This window comes from Amblyraja radiata, chromosome 3, assembly GCF_010909765.2.
Source record: "Amblyraja radiata isolate CabotCenter1 chromosome 3, sAmbRad1.1.pri, whole genome shotgun sequence".
Taxonomy (NCBI): Eukaryota; Metazoa; Chordata; class Chondrichthyes; order Rajiformes; family Rajidae; genus Amblyraja; species Amblyraja radiata.
The window spans coordinates 108,214,852-108,233,169 of record NC_045958.1 but is presented as its reverse complement, the minus strand read 5'-3'; the positions used below and the strand labels follow the sequence as shown (position 1 = coordinate 108,233,169).

At 46.9% G+C, this 18,318-nt stretch overlaps 1 protein-coding gene across 1 annotated transcript in view; it reads left to right on the top strand.

Annotated features, from left to right (window-relative positions):
• Positions 1-18,318, top strand: part of LOC116971587 (EF-hand calcium-binding domain-containing protein 6-like) — an 89,129-nt gene that overhangs the window by 50,270 nt on the left and 20,541 nt on the right. The window contains exon 13 of the mRNA XM_033018821.1: positions 14,078-14,201. Coding sequence (XP_032874712.1) covers positions 14,078-14,201 — 124 coding nt within the window. The remainder of the gene's footprint in view (positions 1-14,077; positions 14,202-18,318) is intronic.

The window sequence follows — 18,318 nt, the reverse complement described above, 5'->3', positions numbered from 1 at the left end:
CCCACCTCAGAGCGTGGACTTAACATCGGAGCTGATCCCTTGCCTGGGGACTAACCATCAAGAACTCGCACTCGGGAGAGGCTGAGTCGGGAAGCTCCAAAGACGCAGTAGCTCGACCAGCCCCGACCCGGGGTCTGATCGCCGGGGGCAGGGAAGCTGACATCCCCCCGATGCAGCAGCTGATCGCCCCGATGCGGAGGGCCAAAACGCTCACGGCTACGGGAGTCAAGATCGTCCCGTCAACTGAGAGTTCGAGGCCCACGAGAACAAAGAAGGGAAGGGATTTGAACTTTTCTTCGCCTTCCATCACAGTGAGGAATGTGGAGGGGTCACTGTGGTGGATGTTTATGTTAAAATGGATTTTGTGTGTTCCGTTGCTTTTTATTTGTACGACTGACTTGGCAAATGAAATTCTTCGTTTATGTTGCAAAGTATTATTGTGACTGTGATTGATTGTGACTGAGTGTGTAGGGTAGTGTTAATCCGCGGGAGAACGCTGGTCGGCGCGGACTCGGTAGACCGAAGGGCCTGTTTCCGCGCTGTATCTCTAAACTAAACTAAACTAACAGGGGGTAGACAAAAATGCTGGAAAAACTCAGCGGATGAGGCAGCATCTATGGAGCGAAGGAAATAGGCAACGTTTCGTCCCGAAACGTTGCCTATTTCCTTCGCTCCATAGATGCTGCCTCACCCGCTGAGATTCTCCAGCATTTTTTGTCTACGTTCGATTTTCCAGCATCTGCAGTTCCTTCTTAAACTAAATATGGTTTGGCTGTAATAACCAACATGTTGCAAAATAAAATCGGCAACAGTAAAAGAATAGTTCTCTTCAGTAAATTCCAGGGGGCATCTCTTGAAAATCATCAATCCAAGTAAAACATCACACGTGGAAGTGACCCAGGTTGGCTTTTTGACATTTTAGCGTACATCCCTTTGCAAACAAGCCACAATTATCTTGAATTTGCTTTTGACGAGCGTTAAAGTGTAAAGTGCTATCTTCCATGAACATGTGGTGTCTCTTTGGGAGTAATATTCCTGAGAAACGGAATCGTCCTGTCAAACCTTCCAAGAATAATTCCGGTGATTAAGAAATGATCTTACTTCAGTTTGAAGCCAGCGACCGCTACACAAAGCGTGGGGAACACGGATACACGTTTAAAAATCTCCTTCCACCGATAATGTATCAGCTCAGAGGTCTCAGGCTTAGCCTTTGTGTGGTCTTATTTTTAATATGTAAAACATCAAGTAAACAGCTGGCGCAGTGAACGCTAAGCAGATATTAAACGGGTGTGTGGGAACCCGGGATCGAAAATCCAAACTGATTTAGATGCAACGCACCGGTTTATCCATTTTTATTTATTCAAAAAAGTGGGGGGGGGGGGGAGAGAGAGAAAAAAGTGAGTCGGGTTAGAGTTTGGAATAAACAATAGCATAGTGTTGTCGTTCACTGCTCGCTGGACTTAGATATTCTTCCCATGTCAATATTACTGCTACTGGGAGGTAGCTCGATTAAGGATTACCATATCATTAATAGCATCCCTGACTTTTGTTCAAAGGCTACTTGTGCAATGTTGCCTTGTGTGTGAAGCTGCTTAATCCTCTGCGCCGCAGCTGTAGCAAGGGGCTTCTTCACAGTGGCCCACACTGACTTCCCTGTCCCCCTCCCCGAGACCGATTCAAGGGAGAGGGGGGACAAAAACAGTCAGCAACAACAATCAACTCAAACCGAGTAGAAAGAAACAAACCATTCTTACATTTCCACATTCATCCACAAACCCAGATCCCTGTCAGCGATTCCCATTCTTCCCTCCCTCGACATCTCCAACACCCACTCCGGAGGTAGTTGTACTGTCTCCATCCAAAGGGACTGCCACTTTCAACAACCCCTTGCCCTCCCCCTCCCTCTCTCTCCCTCTCTCTCCCTCTCTCTCTCTCTCTCTCTCTCTCTCTCTCTCCCTCTCTCTCTCCCTCTCCACCTCTCCACCTCTTCTATCTTTCTCGCTCTCCCTCTTTCTCACTCTCTTTCCCTCTCCCTCTTCCTCTTTTTCCCTCTCTCCCTCTCCTCTCTAAACCTCCCCATCACCCCCCCTCTCTCTCTCTCTCTCTCTCTCTCTCTCTCTCTCCCTCTGTCCACCTCTCTCCCCCTCTCTCTCTCCACTCTCTCGCTCTTTCTTTCTCTCCCTTTCCGCCTCTTCCACCTTCCTCCCCGACTGCCTATCTCTCCATCCCTCTCCCTCTCTCCCCCTCCCCTCTCCCCCACTATCTCCCTTTCCCTCCCCCCTCCCTCCCCCTTCATCCCTCCTTTTCTCCCTCCAGCTGTCTCTCTCCCTCTCTCTCCCACTCTCTCCCTCTCCCTCTCCACCCTCCTATATATCTCACTTGCTCCACCTCTAAAAGTGTGGCGTGCAACATTGAGATGTCGGCCTTGCCTCCCTGAGTTACACTGAGCCATTTCATTCGCACATTTCCCCCTCCCCTGAGGTGGTGTTTGACACAGATCCCCTACTGTGGGCTGTAGCTTTGGGTCAGCAACCCTTCAGACCTCATTATCTCTTCACTACTGACCCTTCACGGGGCACTTAAAACTCAGCATGTCCCAAACTCCATGAGGCTGTTGTCCTCTACAGTCTCTCTAGACCCCGTGGTCAATAGACAATAGGTGCAGGAGTAGGCCATTCGGCCCTTCGAGCCAGCACCGCCATTCACTGTAATCGTGGCTGATCATCTACAATCAGTGCCCCGTTCCTGCCTTCTCCCCATATCCCTTGAATCTGTGGACTTCTCTGCCTCAGAGAAGTCCACAGATTCACAACTCTCTGTGTGAAAAAGTGTTTCCTCATCTCTGTTCTAAATGGCTTACCCCTTATTCTTAAATTGTGGCCCCTGGTTCTGGACTCCCCCAACATCGGGAACATGTTTCCTGCCTCTAGCGTGTCCAATCCCTTAATAATCTTATATATTTCAATAAAGTCCTCTCTCATCCTTCTAAATTCCAGAGTATACAAGCTCAGCCGCTCCATTCTCTCCCTCTCTGCCTCTCCCTCTCCCCCTCTATCTCCCTTTCTCCCTCTTTCCCTCCCCCGTCCCTCCCTCCCCCTTCATCCCTCCTTTTCTCCCTCCAGTTGTCTCTCCCTCCCTCTCCCTCCCTCCCCCTCCTATATATCTCACTTGCTCCACCTATCGCCAGCCTGGGAATTAACCTTGTAAACCTACACTGCACTCTCTCAATAGCAAGAATGTCCTTCCTCAAATTGGGAGACCAAAACTGCACACAATACTCCAGGTGTGGTCTCACCAGCGACCTGTACAACTGCAGAAGGACCTCCTTGCTCCTATACTCAACTCCTCTTGTTATGAAGGCCAGCATGCTCCATTATTGCTATATTTAAGAGGGAGTTAAATGTGGCCCTTGTGGCTAAAGGGATCAGGGGGTATGGAGAGAAGGCAGGTACAGGATACTGAGTTGGATGATCAACCATGATCATATTGAATGGCGGTGCAGGCTCGAAGGGCCGAATGGCCTACTCCTGCACCTGTTTTCTATGTTTCTATGCCATTCGCTTTCTTCACTGCCTGCTGTACCTGCGTGTTTATGTTTGCAGATGAACATTAACAGCTACAACTGAAACGTGTGCATTTATTTTGACACAAGGAACATCCTCGTGTTATTATTCATCCTCACGGTCATTATCATTTATTATCAGATGGCTGTGGAGGCCAAGGCGATGGATATTTTTTTAAGGCGGATATTGACAGATTCTTGATTAGTGCGGGCCTTAGGGGTTACGGGGAGAAGGCAGCAGAATGGGGTTCAGGGGTAAAGATAGATCAGCCGTGATTGATGCCGGAGTAGACTTGAGGGGCCGAATGGCCTAATTCTGTTCAAGGAACTTATAAACTCGTATTAGCGGGTGATTGATGGTCGGCACGGACTCAGTGGGCTGAAGGGCCTGTTTCCATGCTGTATCTGAACTAGAAGTGAACATTCATTGTCATACGGGGTAACTTTAACCTCCTCGCTTGCAATACAAAACCCCACCAAACCTTGCCCAGTATTTTTACACCAGTTTTGTAAGTTTCCCTCTCCCAGACTCAGACACAGATGGACACAAAAAGCTGGAGTAAACTTGAGTCTGAAGAAGGGTCTCGACCCGAAACATCACCCATTCCTTTTCTCCAGAGATGCTGCCTGTCCCACTGAGTTACTCCAGTGCAGGAAGGAACTGCAGTTGCTGGTTTAAACCAAAGAAAGACATAAAAAGCTGGAGTAACTCAGCGGTTCAGGCAGCATCTCTGGTGAAAAGGAATGGGTGACGTTTCAGGTCGAGACTCTTCTTCAGACTCCAGTATTTTGTGTCTATCCCTTTTAACAAAACATACACTTTTTTTACTGATTGTATGCCTTGTTGCCACCTTCCCCAAAGCTAACAATGAACCATTCTACATTTACCTTGAGCATTGTCCTCTTTGATCTGTCAGTTTCACACCTTATCCTTCCATATCTCTATGTCTGCTCTTTTAACTAATAACCCCCACAACCCGAACAGTGATTACATCTTAATAAGCCTGTATGCTAGTAGTGGTGTTCACTGGGTCAGCAATCCAGAGGCCTGCACTAATTGTGTAAGGAACTGCAGATGCTGGTTTAAACCAAAGATAGACACAAAAAGCTGGAGTAACTCAGCGGGACAAGCAGTATCTCGGATTGACGAAGGGTCTCGATCCGAAACGTCACCCATCCCTGCTCTCCAGAGATGCTGCCTGTCCCGCGCCTGAGTTACTCCTGCATTTTGTGTCCATCTTCGGTGTAAGCCAGCTTCTGCAGTTCCTTCCTACACTTTCTTGAAATTGAGCTTTGCACGAAGTTTGATTATCTGTCGGCGAGATGGACTGACGTTCCACCTTTATTCACTGGAGATGTGGCCTTTTATTCGGGTTGCCTCGACACCTGCATCTCCGCATCGCCTTTGTATAGAGACCGAGGTTTTCTAAGTAAACCATATATTAATAAATTAACACAGCATTTAATCCTGACCGCCTCGTATCCTTGCAATTGTGGTGTTGGTATCCTCAAACTGTTTTTTCCACTGGTGATTTTTTTTTTCCCGAAGAGGGGAGTTGAGGGGGTAAAGTCCGTGCTTAGTGTCAGGCTAATTTCTGTCATGTTTTTGTTTTCGCTGGGCTAATTCCGTCTGACCCTAAGGTCGCTCTCACTAGCCGTGTCTCTCGTAGCCAGGACCCGTTCAATTAGACGGGAATGCCTGTCATTACAGCCGGACAAAAGCCTCCACGTTTGCAATGAACAACTCCCTAAACGCAGCCACACGGCTCAGCCAAGCGCAAGAAAACCTCATTTAGCGCCGCCTTTTGTTCCTCCCATTCACCCGGGCTTGTAGGGTTGGCCGGTGTCAAGTTTGTCAGGTGTCCACTCCCTTCAACAGCCACCGTCGCTGCGTTAAGTGAGATGATAAGGCGACTCTATCAGCAGCCCGCCCGCCCGCGATCTGTAAAACCTCCCCCTAGAGAGCAGGGAGCAAACGCAAAAGTGGGATAACATAGAACTAGTTTAGAGGTACAGCTCGGAAACAGGCCCTTCATGACAGGCAGCATCTCTCTGGAGCGAAAGAATGGGTGACATTTCGGGTCGAGACCCTTCTTCGGACTGAAAGTAGAGTGGAGGGAACAGGAGAAAGGAAAAGGACAGGACAAATTAGGGGCAGCAGCAGATGACATATCAATTAGTTTAGTTCAGTTTAAGGGCCTGGCCCACTTGGACATCAGTGTCACCAAAAGATTTTGAACATTTCAAAATCCAGCGGCGATAAAAAAAATGGTGCGACACTTGAAGAAAACACCACGGGTCAATACGTCATCACGTCGCGTCACGCCGCGAATTTTCAACGTCAGTCGATGAAAAATCGCCAAGTAGGACAGGCCCTTTCGTTTATTGTCACGTGCACCGAGGTACAGTGAAACACTTTGTGTCGCCTGCTAACCAGTCAGCGGAAAGACTGACTGGATACTCTCAGTCTGAAGGGTCCCAATCCAAAACGTCACGCATCCTTTTTCACCAGAGATGCTGCCTGACCCGCTGAGTTACTCCTGCAATTTGTGTCTATCAACAGAAAGACTACACATGATTACAATCGAGCCGTACACAGTGTACGGATACACGATAAAGGGAATAATGTTTAGCGCAAGATAAAGTCCAGTAAAGTACAATCAAAGATTGCCCAAGTGAGATAGATCTTCTTCCTCTCCTTCTTCTTCTTGCGTATGGCGTGCACAGCCTAAAGTTGTAGGATCTATTTGATCTTATTTGATTGTGCACGCCGGGTTGATTGCATTCGTTGAAACAGGGCGGACCACGTGAAGGTTGCAATCTCCCACCCCCAATGAGGTAGATGGTAGCTCAGGTCCACTCTCTGGTTGTGATAGGATGGTGCAGTTGCCTGATAACAGCTGGAGAGAAATTGAATCTGGTGAACTGGCGTGGACTGGGTGGGTTGAAGGGCCTGTTTCTGTGCTGCATCTCTAAATTAATCCAGTACTAACACAATGAAGGTGGGATTGATCATTGTAGAAACCGTGAACTGTGTGAGTTTAACGATACAGCACGGAAACAGGGCCTTCGGACAGTCGAGTCCGCACCAACCAGCGAGCCCCGCACATTAACACTATCCTCCCCGCACTAGGGACAATTTACACTTATACCAACCCAATCAACCTACAAACCTGTACGTCTTTGGAGTGTGGGAGGAAACCAAAGATCTCGGAGAAAACCCACAGGGAGAACGTACAGGTTTGTAGGTTGTACTTCCGGTGGCGCTGGTGCCAGCTGCCTCCACCTTCAGCCCGGTATCTTTTTGTTTTTTCGTTTTTTTTTGTTATGTTGAAGTGTGTTTTTGATGTTTTTTTTAATGTTTTAATGTGGGGGAAGAGGGTACGGTAAGGGGGATACCGTCCTTCAGTCGCTTCCTGGAGAGGACGCGACTATTATTCGAGTCGCGTCCTCCCCCCCCCCCCAGCGGCCTACCTACTGGATTGGCGCGGCCTTTCCTGTCTGGACCGACCAGAGCTCCAGCAGCGGCGGGACAGCGCTGATACATCGCGGGGCTGGCGATGCCTTACCGGGGATCGCCATCTGGAGCCCGGAGTGCTGGGCCTGCGGCACCGACATCCTGGAGCTGTGGTTCGCGGAGCTCCCAACGCGGGCGGCGCTGACAAACATCGTGGGGTCCTGCGACTCTGCCCGGCTCGGCCTGCGGACTCAGGAGCTGTGGACTCCGGTGGGAGGTGGCTGATCGGGAGGTCCGGGCCGCTGAGGAGGATTTTCACCGTCGGGGTTCGGCGTCGGCGTTCCATCAGCCCGGCGAGAGGGTCCGAGCATCGGGCCGCCCGGGGTGGCGACTGCGGGTGCTCGGAAGGCCCCGACCACGGGTGAACATCTGGGAAGATCGGAGGGGAGGCTGGCTGGACTATGGTGCCTTCCTCACCTTGGTGCCATTGTGTTGATTGATATTGATATTGATATAATTTAATTGCTACACAACCAAGGTCGGTGGTAAAGTAATAAAGAACACAACCACAATAAAAGGTTTACACAAACATCCACCACAGCATTCATCACTGTGGTGGAAGGCACAGAGCTTGGCCAGTCCTCCTCCATTTTCCCCCGTGGTCGGGACCACCACCCTCCACAGCCGTTGCTGCGGGCGTCCAGATGGTAAGGGACAAAGTCAAAGTCAAGGTGAGTCCAGGATCGGCTCTTCCCAACCAGAGACCGCGGCTTCAGGCTGGTGTAGGCCGCAGGCCGGCGGTTAAAGTTTTAAAGTACCTGCCGTGCCGCAGCCGGAAGCACCGCAGTCTGCAGGGCCGGCGGTCGAAGCTCCCCTCCAGGGGAGATGGTAAGTCCATGCCGCACCCGCGGTAGAAGACGGCCGCGGGCTGGCGGTGGAAGCTTCTTCTTCCCCCCGGGTCCTCCACGAGGGATCCCGGGCTGTAGACGCCGCGCCAGCTGGAGTTCTGCAGACCGCGGCTTCAGGCTGCCGGCTGCCGCGGGCCAGCGTAACGGAGCGCTCCCCTCCAGCGAGGTCTCACCCGCTCCGCGCCGAGAGTCCACGCTGCGCCCGCCGCTGAAGCCCCGGGCGCGTCTCCGGGAAAGTCCGCGCCGATCCTTGCTGTTAGGCCACGGGGGAGTCGACCTGAAAAAAAAAAATCGCCTCTCCATGGAAGAGGCGGCCGAAACGGTTTCCCCCTTACCCCGCCACACATAACACACAAAGAAACATTAAAAACAGACTTTTAAACATACTAAAAAAATTAAAAAAGTTGAAAAAAAACAGACACGCTGCCGACAGGCTGCTGCCAGTGCAGCGCCCCCTTTCTGTGTTATGTTGTGTCGTGGACTTTCTGTGTTTGTGCTTTTTTTTAAATTCTATTTTATTTTTAATATGTTTTATTATTTATTATTTATTTATTTTTATGATACTGACTGTAAAGGGAAATTCATTTCGTTGTCTCTAATTGAGACAATGACAATAAATTTGAATACAATACAATACAACAATACAATACAATACAGACTCCGTACAGACAGCACCCATGGTCAGGATCGAACATTCTTTAAACATCACCTTACTTGATAACCTCTCCAAGCTGAGTTCATGAGTAAACTCCCTTGTTAGACACAAGGAACTGCAGATGCTGGTGTACAAAAAAAAGAGACAAAGTGCTGGAGTAAGTCAGCGGGTCAGACTGAAGAAGGGGTCCTGACCCAAAACGTTGTCTACCCATGTTCTCCTGAGATGCTGCCTGACCCACTCCAGCACAGTGTGCCCAAAATTTAGTTTGACAGAAATTAAGTTTAAAGATACCACGCAGAAATCGTCCCTTCGGCCCACTATGTCCATGCCAACCATCAATCACCCGTTCACATTAGTGAAAGAGATTATAAATTTGGTACATATCAGGAGAACGTCAATGTGCTAAGATTCTTTTGACAATTCTAAGATCAAAAATCTTAACCTTAATTACAGCTCTTCCAACTTAAACCGGTTCAACGATCAATCCTGCTCTCTTTATGTCAGTTCTTTCACATTCAGATCATATATCACTCTGATTACAATCTCACCACTCATTATCATTGTCGTTACCATTGATGTAATTCATTATCACTAACATTATTATTCATCATCTCTGCCATTATCTTTCATTATCAATGTCATTGTCATTATTGTCACTGTTATTTTCATTCCTTATCCATGCCATCATCATTCATTATTGCTGTCGTTATAAGATCACAAGGTCAAAAGTGATACGAGCAGAATTAGGTCATTCGGCCCATCAAGTCTACTCCACCATTCAATCATGGCTGATCTATCTCTCCCTCCTAACCCCATTCACCTGCTTTCTCCGCATAACCCCTGACACCCGTACTAATCAAGAATCTATCTATCTCTGCCTTATAATTATCCATTGACTTATCTCCAGTCTTCTTTGGGAAAGAATTCCACAGATTCAGGCCTCTCACTATTTGGTAAGTTTCAATGAGGTCCCCCCCTCATTCTTCCAAACTCCAGTGAGTACAAGCCCAGTGCCATCATACGCTCATCATATGTTAACCCAATCATTCCTGGGATCATTCTTGTAAACCTCTGGACCCTCTCCAGAGCCAGCACATCCTTCCTCAGATATGGCGGCCAAAATTGCTCACAATATTCCACAATTATTAATTATCACGGTCAATATTATTCATCCTCACGGTCATTAACATTTATTATCATTGTCATTATTCATCATCACTATCATCATCGATGTCATTGTCATCATTATCGATGTCATTGTCATCATCATCAATATCATTGCCATCATCATCGATGTCATTGCCATCATCATCAATGTAATTGCCATCATCATCGATGTCATTGCCATCATCATCAATCGGAATGGTACCATTCGGCACCGCCGTTTCGGCGCCTCCGTTTTGGAGGGTTATGGTTAGGGTTAGGGTTAGCATTCAGGACTGCTTTTCGTGAGGGATGGCCGATGGGGGTTTTTTAACATTTTAGAAAGTTCATCAAAATTTACTGACCTGCATTTCATTTAATATGTTTTCTATTCACACTACAGCATGCTCTTGAATTTATTTTGTCATATGTATTTAGCATTAGCACTGACATAAGACTGTGCTAATGTGCTATAGGGAAGGAACCCTCCAAAACAGAGGCGCCGAAACAGCGGTGCCGAATCGGCGGCACCGGAAAGTACCCAACCCTCATCAATGTCATTGTCATCATCATCAATGTCATTGCCATCATCATCAATGTCATTGTCATTATCATCATTATAATTGTCATCATCATCAATGTCATTGTCATTGTCATCATTATAATTGTCATCATCATCAATGTCATTGTCATCATTATCATTATCATCACCTATGATTATTAGTTGTTACATTACCAAATTTATTATCATTGATTATCAATGTCATTGATATTCATTATCACTGTCATTATCATCATTATTGCTACCACTATCATTCATTAATATTCATTATCTGCCATTATCATTCTTTATCACTGCCTTTATTATTTATTATCATACATTTTCATACATGTATTTCATACATTTTCTCTGCCATTATCATTCAATATTACTGCCGTTATCATTATCATTCATTAATATTCAATATCACTGTCGGATCAAGATGAATCACATTCACAAGGTATCGGAGTAGAATTAAGCCATTCGGCCCATTGAGTCCACTCTGCCATTCAATCATGGCTGATCTCTGCCTCCTAGTCCTATCTTCTTGCCTTCTCCCCGTAACCCTTGACACCCGTTCTAATCACGGTCATCACCTGAATCATTGTCATCAGGGCATCCTCGGTACAAAAGCAAGAGTGATCCAGGGAAGGAAGGGGTGCCACAAACATTTAGGGCAATTCGGGATAATCAGTAAATGTGACCCGTGTGGTGTCACCCAGTCAACGAGTATATCAGAAACTTGAATGTACATTTAAGTCTCATTTAGTACTTCCGGATCTGCCTCATCACTCCACAGAGGATTGTTGGTTTAAGAGTCACAGAATGATACAGTGTGGAAACAGGCCCTTCAGCCCAACATGCCCACGCCGACCAACATGTCCCATCTACACTAGTCCTACCTGCCCGCGTTTGGCCCACATCTCTCTCCAAGGGATTTTGAGCTTGTGAGATCCATAAATATGATTCCAATACAATATGTTTACTTACAGAACCTAGTTTAATGGGTGACGGCTACTGATACTTTGGCTAATAAATAATTCCAGGAAGTAATATTTATCCTATTAACTTTTATTTCAACCACAATTTCAACTGCATGTTAATCCCATAGGTGTTTACTTCTCAATTTTCATACAAAATAAAAAGGTTGACAGTGGATTTAAATTTAGAGCCCATATCTGTATTTTGTTTTGGGATTTGGGAGTTTGGGAATTTCTTCTCCCTCCCATCTTTCTACTCAGTTTATCTCACCTTCCCAACTCATTCTTTTTGGATGAAATTGTAAAAAGTTCACACTTTAGTCATTTGTCTTTAGCGCGGAAGAAGGGGAGACGATTGAACTTTTTTTGCCTTCCATCACAGTGAGACAACAGACAATAGACAATAGGTGCAGGAGTAGGCCATTTGGCCCTTCGAGCCAGCACTGCCATTCAATGTGATCATGGCTGATCATCCCCAGTCAGTACCCCGTTCCTGCCTTCCCCCATATCCCCTGACTCCGGTATCTTTAAGAGCCCTATTTAGCTCTCTCTTGAAAGTATCCAGAGAACCAGCCTCCACCGCCCTCTGAGGCAGAGAATTTCACGGACTCACAACTCTCTGTGTGAAAAAATGTTTCCTCACCTCCGTTCTAAATGGCCTACCCGTTATTCTTAAACTGTGGCCCCTGGTTCTGGACTCCCCCAACATCGGAAACATGTTTCCTGCCTCTAGCGTGTCCAAACCCTTAATAATAATCTTATGGCCAACTTCTACCGCGGGTGCGGCAAGGACTTACCATCACCCCTGGAGGGGAGCTTCGACCATCGGCCCTGCGGTCTGCGGTGCTTCTGGCTGCGGCGCGGCTGGAACCTTAAATCTTCGACCGCCGGCCTGCGGCCTACACCAACCTGAAGCCGCGGTCTCCGGTGGGGAAGAGCCGATCCTGGACTTACCTTGACTTTGACTTTGTCCCTTACCATCTGGACGCCCGCAGCAACGGCTGCGGAGGGTGGAGGTCCTGACCACGGGGGAAAATGGAGGAGGACTGGCCAAGTTCTGTGCCTTCCACCACAGTGATGAATGCTGTGGTGGATGTTTGTGTTACATTTTTATTGTGGTTGTGTGTTCTTTATTATTGTACCGCTGCTGACAACCCAAATACCACCGATCCTGGTTGTGTGGCAAATAAATTCAATTCAAATTCAATATGTCTCAATAAGATATCCTCTCATCCTTCTAAACTCCAGAGTATACAAGCCCAGTCACTCCATTCTCTCAGCATATGACAGTCCCGCCATCCCGGGAATTAACCTTGTAAACCTACGCTGCACTGAGGTATGAGGGGGAGTCGCTGTGGTGGATGTTCCTGTTAAAAATGTATTTGGGTGTCTTGTTGCTCTTTATTGACTGTATGACTGTTTGACAATCTGAATGTCACCTTAATTGGTACATGTTACAAGAAACAAACAGGCCCTTCGGCCCACCAGGTCCGTGCAGACCAGCGATCACCCCGTACACCAGCACTCTCCCACACAGTAGTGACAATTTACAATCTAACACAAGCCAATCAATCTATAAGCCTGCACGTCTTTGGAGCGTGGGAGGAAACCGGAGCACCCGGAGGAAACCCACGTGTTTACAGGGAGAACGTGCAAACTCCGTACACACAGCACCCGTAGTCAGGATGGAACCTGGGTCTCTGGCGCTGTGAGGCAGCAACTCTCCCGCTGCACCACCCATCTCATTGTCCACTTCTGCTCAATTGCTTCTTGCCTTCCAGTATTTCATCTATTTATTTTTGTCCTTTCCCATGATTGTGCTGAATCTTACTGAATTTTGATTACTATCACCAATATGCTCGTCCAGTAATATTCCTTCCACCTGTTGACACCAGGCGTGTGTGTGTGGACTCTCTGTCGACTGTTATCTTGCGGTCAAACACGAGTCCAACATCAGTCCGACAAACAATGGCAACAGCAGACAGAAGGAACTGCAGCCGCTGGTTTACAAAAAAAACATAAAGTGCTGGAGTAACTCAGCTGGCCTGGCAGCATCTCTGGAGAACATGGATAGGTGACGTTTCGTGTCGGATCAGTCTGAAGAAGGGTCCTACCTGAAACATCACCTGTCCATGTTCTCCAGAGATGCTGCCCCACCCACTGAGTTACTCCAGCATTTTATGTCCTTTTATGTAAACCTGCATCCGTAGTTCCATATTTCTACATTTTGGCTGCTATGTAAATGCTGTTATATTAAATACTCTGCTAATTATTTACATTTTTAGAATGTGTAAGAATTAGTTCCATATCCATATGTTTAATGACCATATTTTTCTTTTGGGACAGGTTGAGTCGGGAATCTTCAAACTGATTGTTGTGGGGAGAAATCTTTTCCAACTAACCCTGCCCCCTCTCGATCAGTCTAAAGAAGAGTCTTGATCAGTACGGGTGTCCGGGGTTATGGGGAGAAGGCAGGAGAATGGGGTTGAGAGGGAGAGATAGATCAGCCATGATTGAATGGTGGAGTAGACTTGATGGGCCGAATGGTCTAATTCTGCTCGTATAACTTATGAACTAATGAAGGGTCCCGACATGAAACGTCACCTATCCATGTTCTCCAGAGATGCTGCCTGACCCACTGAGTTACTCCAGCACTCTGTGAAACGTCACCCAGCCATGTTCTCCACAGATGCTGCCTGACCCGCTGAGTTACTCCATTCACGGGCATTTGTCAATAACAACCTATCCCGCATGAAACAGCAGAGTTCATCCAAGAGGTGCAGATCATTCCGACGGAACACAGTCATTCATTTATTCACTTTCGACAGGAAAGGAGTTTCGAGTCTTTTCGACGAGAAGTCCGTGATTCTACCCGGACAGAGGGGGCCTCCGGAGGAACCGTTCTCCGGTCAACTGGATAAAGACAGAAGATACGGCAGAACTAGCGAGCAGGTGCTGAGTTAGAATAGAATCTCACCTCAATGTATTTCAGAAGCAACCCATGTATCCAACTATTAATTACACCTTCAACTTGTATTGAGAATGACTCACTGCTTCCAACGATTGCTCTATTATTTGTGCGTGTGTGTGTGTGTATGTGTGTGTGTGTGTGTATATGTGTGTGTTGGTGTGTGTGTGTTTATGTGTATATATATATATATATGTGTTTCCATGTGTGTGTGTGTGTGTGTATATATTTGTGTGTGTATGTGTGTGTGTGTGCGTGTGTGTGTGTGTGTGTGTGTGTGTGTGTGTGTGTGTATGTGTGTGTATATGTGTGTGTTGGTGTGTGTGTGTGTGTGTGTGTGTGTGTGTGTGTGTGTGTGTGTGTTTATGTGTATATATATGTGTTTCCGTGTGTGTGTGTGTGTATATATATTTGTGTATGTGTGTGTGTGTGACTATATGTGTATATATACATAAACACTGAACATTTTATTCTCCTTTATCATATTGTTTCAGTGTACTATGTTTACATATTCTGTTGTGCTGCTGCTAGTAAGAATTTCATTACAATATTAACCGTAATTCATAATGAATATCTCTATTTATACTTTAACACAACGACCAATACTGATGCCTCAATGTTACAGGTGAAAGACTAACTAACAGTTGCTAAGATTTGCTTGAATAGTTCGCTATAAATGCGACTGACTTTAGACTTTAGTAATACAGTGTGGAAACAGGCCTTTCAGCCCACAGAGTCCACGCCGACCAGCGATCCCCAGACACTAACACTATCCTACACACACTAGGGACAATTTACAATTTTACCAAAGCCACTTAACCTCCAAACCTGTACGTCCTTGGAACGTGGGAGGAAACCACAGCACCCGGAGAAAACCCACTTGGTCACAGGGAAAATAGACAATAGACAATAGGTGCAGGAGTAGGCCATTCGGCCCTTTGAGCCAGCACCGCCATTCAATGTGATCATGGCTGATCATCCACAATCAGTATCCTGTTACTGCCTTCTCCCCATATCCCTTGACTCCGCTATCTTTAAGAGCTCTATCTAACTCTCTCTTGAAAGCATCCAGAGAATCAGCCTCCACTGCCTTCTGAGGCAGAGAATTCCAGATTCACAACTCTCTGGGTGAAAAAGTTTTTCCTCATCTTGGTTCTAAATGGCCTACTCCTTATTCTTAAAGTGGCCCCTGGTTCTGGACCCCCAAAAATCGGGAACATGTTTCCTGCCTCTAGCGTGTCCAAACCCTTAATAATCTTATCTGTTTCAATAAGATCCCCTCTTATTCTTTTAAATTCCAGTATACAAGCCCAGCCGCTCCATTCATTCAACATATGACAGTCCCGCCATCCCGGGAATTAACCTTGTAAACCTTCGCTGCACTCCCTCAATAGCAAGAATGTCCTTCCTCAGATATGGAGACCAAAACTGCACACAATACTCCAGGTGTGGTCTCACTAGGGCCCTGTACAACGGCAAAATTACCTCTTTGCTCCTATACTCAACTCCTCTTGTTATGAAGGCTAATATGCCATTTTACTTCGGAGTCACGTGAGTGACTACGTGAAGAAGGGCCGTCCGTCTGCGTGTGCGTCATTACGTCTGAAAGCAACGCGCGCAACGGACTGGAGAGGCACTGCGTCCTCCCAGCCGTTGGGATTTAAAAAAAGGCGGCAGGTAAGAAAAGTTGAACCACTTACCCTGCGCTTTCTGTTCGGGCTAAGGAATTATTTGTTTTTCAGAGCCCCAAAAAATGTCGAAGAGACAGTCCGCGGGGAAACCGGCTGCCGAAGACCGCAGCATTCCCGGTAGCGGACCACGGTCATTTTCGCCGACATTGCCGCCGGCATCAGAACCGGCAGCAGCAGACTTGGTGCAGGATGAAAGCACCGTGGTGGTCCCGGCGGGGCGTAAAGCCACCCATAAGTCTGTCAGACCCGTAGACTCGGATGAGTCCGGGGAAGAGGGATACCCTCCCTCATCGGGAAGGATCCGAGGACGACTCTCCCACATGGAGCAGCTTGTGGAGAAGCTGCTCCACAATGATAAACTCCGGAGAAAGGAGCAATATCAGCACAAGTCCCTTCTACAGACAGTGCCAGCAGCCTCATACTCTGGGCAGCAATATGTCTTTCCCATGGAGGGGGAAGTACATACGGGGATTACCCGGATTCAGAGTTTGGAAGCACAGGGGGTGGGGGGGGAACACTCCCAGGGGAGATTGGTGGAAGAAACCCTGAACAGGCACCCCCCACCATCTAACTGTGCTTCCCTCAAGGTTCAAGCGGTGAACCGTATAATTTGGGGGCAAATAGGTCCCATCATCAGGAACCAGGAACTGAAGTTCCAAAAAGTATTAAACCTGCTGGGGTCTGGAATTACTCCGTTTGCAGGAGGTGTGGAAGGAGGCCTCCTCACTGACCGGGAACAGGATACCATGGCACTGCTATGTAATGCCCGCTTCAAAATAAACTGCATTCGAAGTTTGGAGCTCTTTGCAAAGCTAGCGACATCCAGCCCGCAAACTACCTGTTTGGGGAAGGCCTGTCAAGACAGGTACGGGACCTGGATGATCAGGCAAAAACCGTGTGCCTCATAACAAGAGGTCAGGCCACACCCAGGGGTCCATCCACGAGATTCCACCCCTACAGCTCTCGGCGTTTTTACACCTAGAGAGCCAGGCACCGGAGGAAGATTCACACCTGAGTCAAGGTCTTTTTTAGGGGCATGCCCCAGCAGGCCGACAGCGAGGATGAGGAGAGAGCAACCACCAGCTCTGCTCCCCAAACCTCGCGGACGAAAACCATCGCCACGTCGCCAGTAACAACAGAGGTAAGTCAAACCAGTTCCTCAGGGAACATACCAGACGAACCTCACTTACAGGTGGGGGGGAGGTTAAAATACTTCTTAAAACAATGGTGTTGGGTTACTAAGGATCCATTCATACTGCACAGTATAGAAGGATTCAAAATTGAGTTCAATTTGAATTAATCACCACCACCAACACATTCTAATATTCGCACATATGTCTTTTCCCAAAAAGAGACAATGAATATACAAAAAGAAATTGAAACGTTATCTGACAATAATGTTATTGAGAGGTCATACACAGAACCTCACCAATTTATATCCAATATATTTCCAAAAGAGAAAAAAGATGGAGGGATCCGTATTATTTTGGATCTTACGGAACTCAATACATATGTGCAATATAAACACTTTAAAATGGTCAATTTTGGAACAGCAACTCAGTTGGTTTCCAAACATGGCTATATGGCATGCATCGACCTCAAAGATGCATACTATTCGGTGTCTATTCACAAAGAGTATAGGAGATATTTGAAGTTTACCTGGATGGGTCAATAATGGCAATACAAGGCTCTGCCAAATGGGTTGACATCAGCCCCTAGACTGTTTACCAAATTACTGAAACCAATTCTGGGGCTGCTAAGATCTCAAAATCACATAGTCATGGCATATTTGGATGACATTTTCATCTTTGGAGTCACCAAAGAATTGGCAGAAGCAACAGTCAAGGCAACCAAAACTCTGTTTTGAAAACCTTGGGTTCCTAATCCATCCAGTTAAATCAAAATTAGCTCCTACCAAGGTAATTGATTACCTAGGATTTACTATCAATACAGTAACCATGTTGGTGACTTTGCCTAAAGGCAAACAACAAGACTTGATGAAAGCCTGCAATGATCTGATAGAAAAACACAAACCAACTATCAGACAAACAGCAAGTGCTATTGGCAAATTGGTAGCTGCCTTTCCTGCAGTACGCTACGGACCTTTGCATTACCAGCATTTACAGCGGGCAAAGGAACGAGCATTGAAATTGCATGCAGGTCAGTTTGGCAAATCAATACGGTTACCAGCTGAAGCCATTATTGAACTACAATGGTGGATGGCAAACATAAGACTCAGCTCAAGAAAAATCTTACTTGAGAGCCCATCAGTGTTTCTCCAAACCGACGCAAGCGGTTTAGGATGGGGAGCCACAAACACAGTCAGGAGCTGTGGAGGCAGATGGAATGAGCAAGAGTCTACTATACTCCAACTATATGGAATCAATTACCTAGAATTGTTGGGGGCACA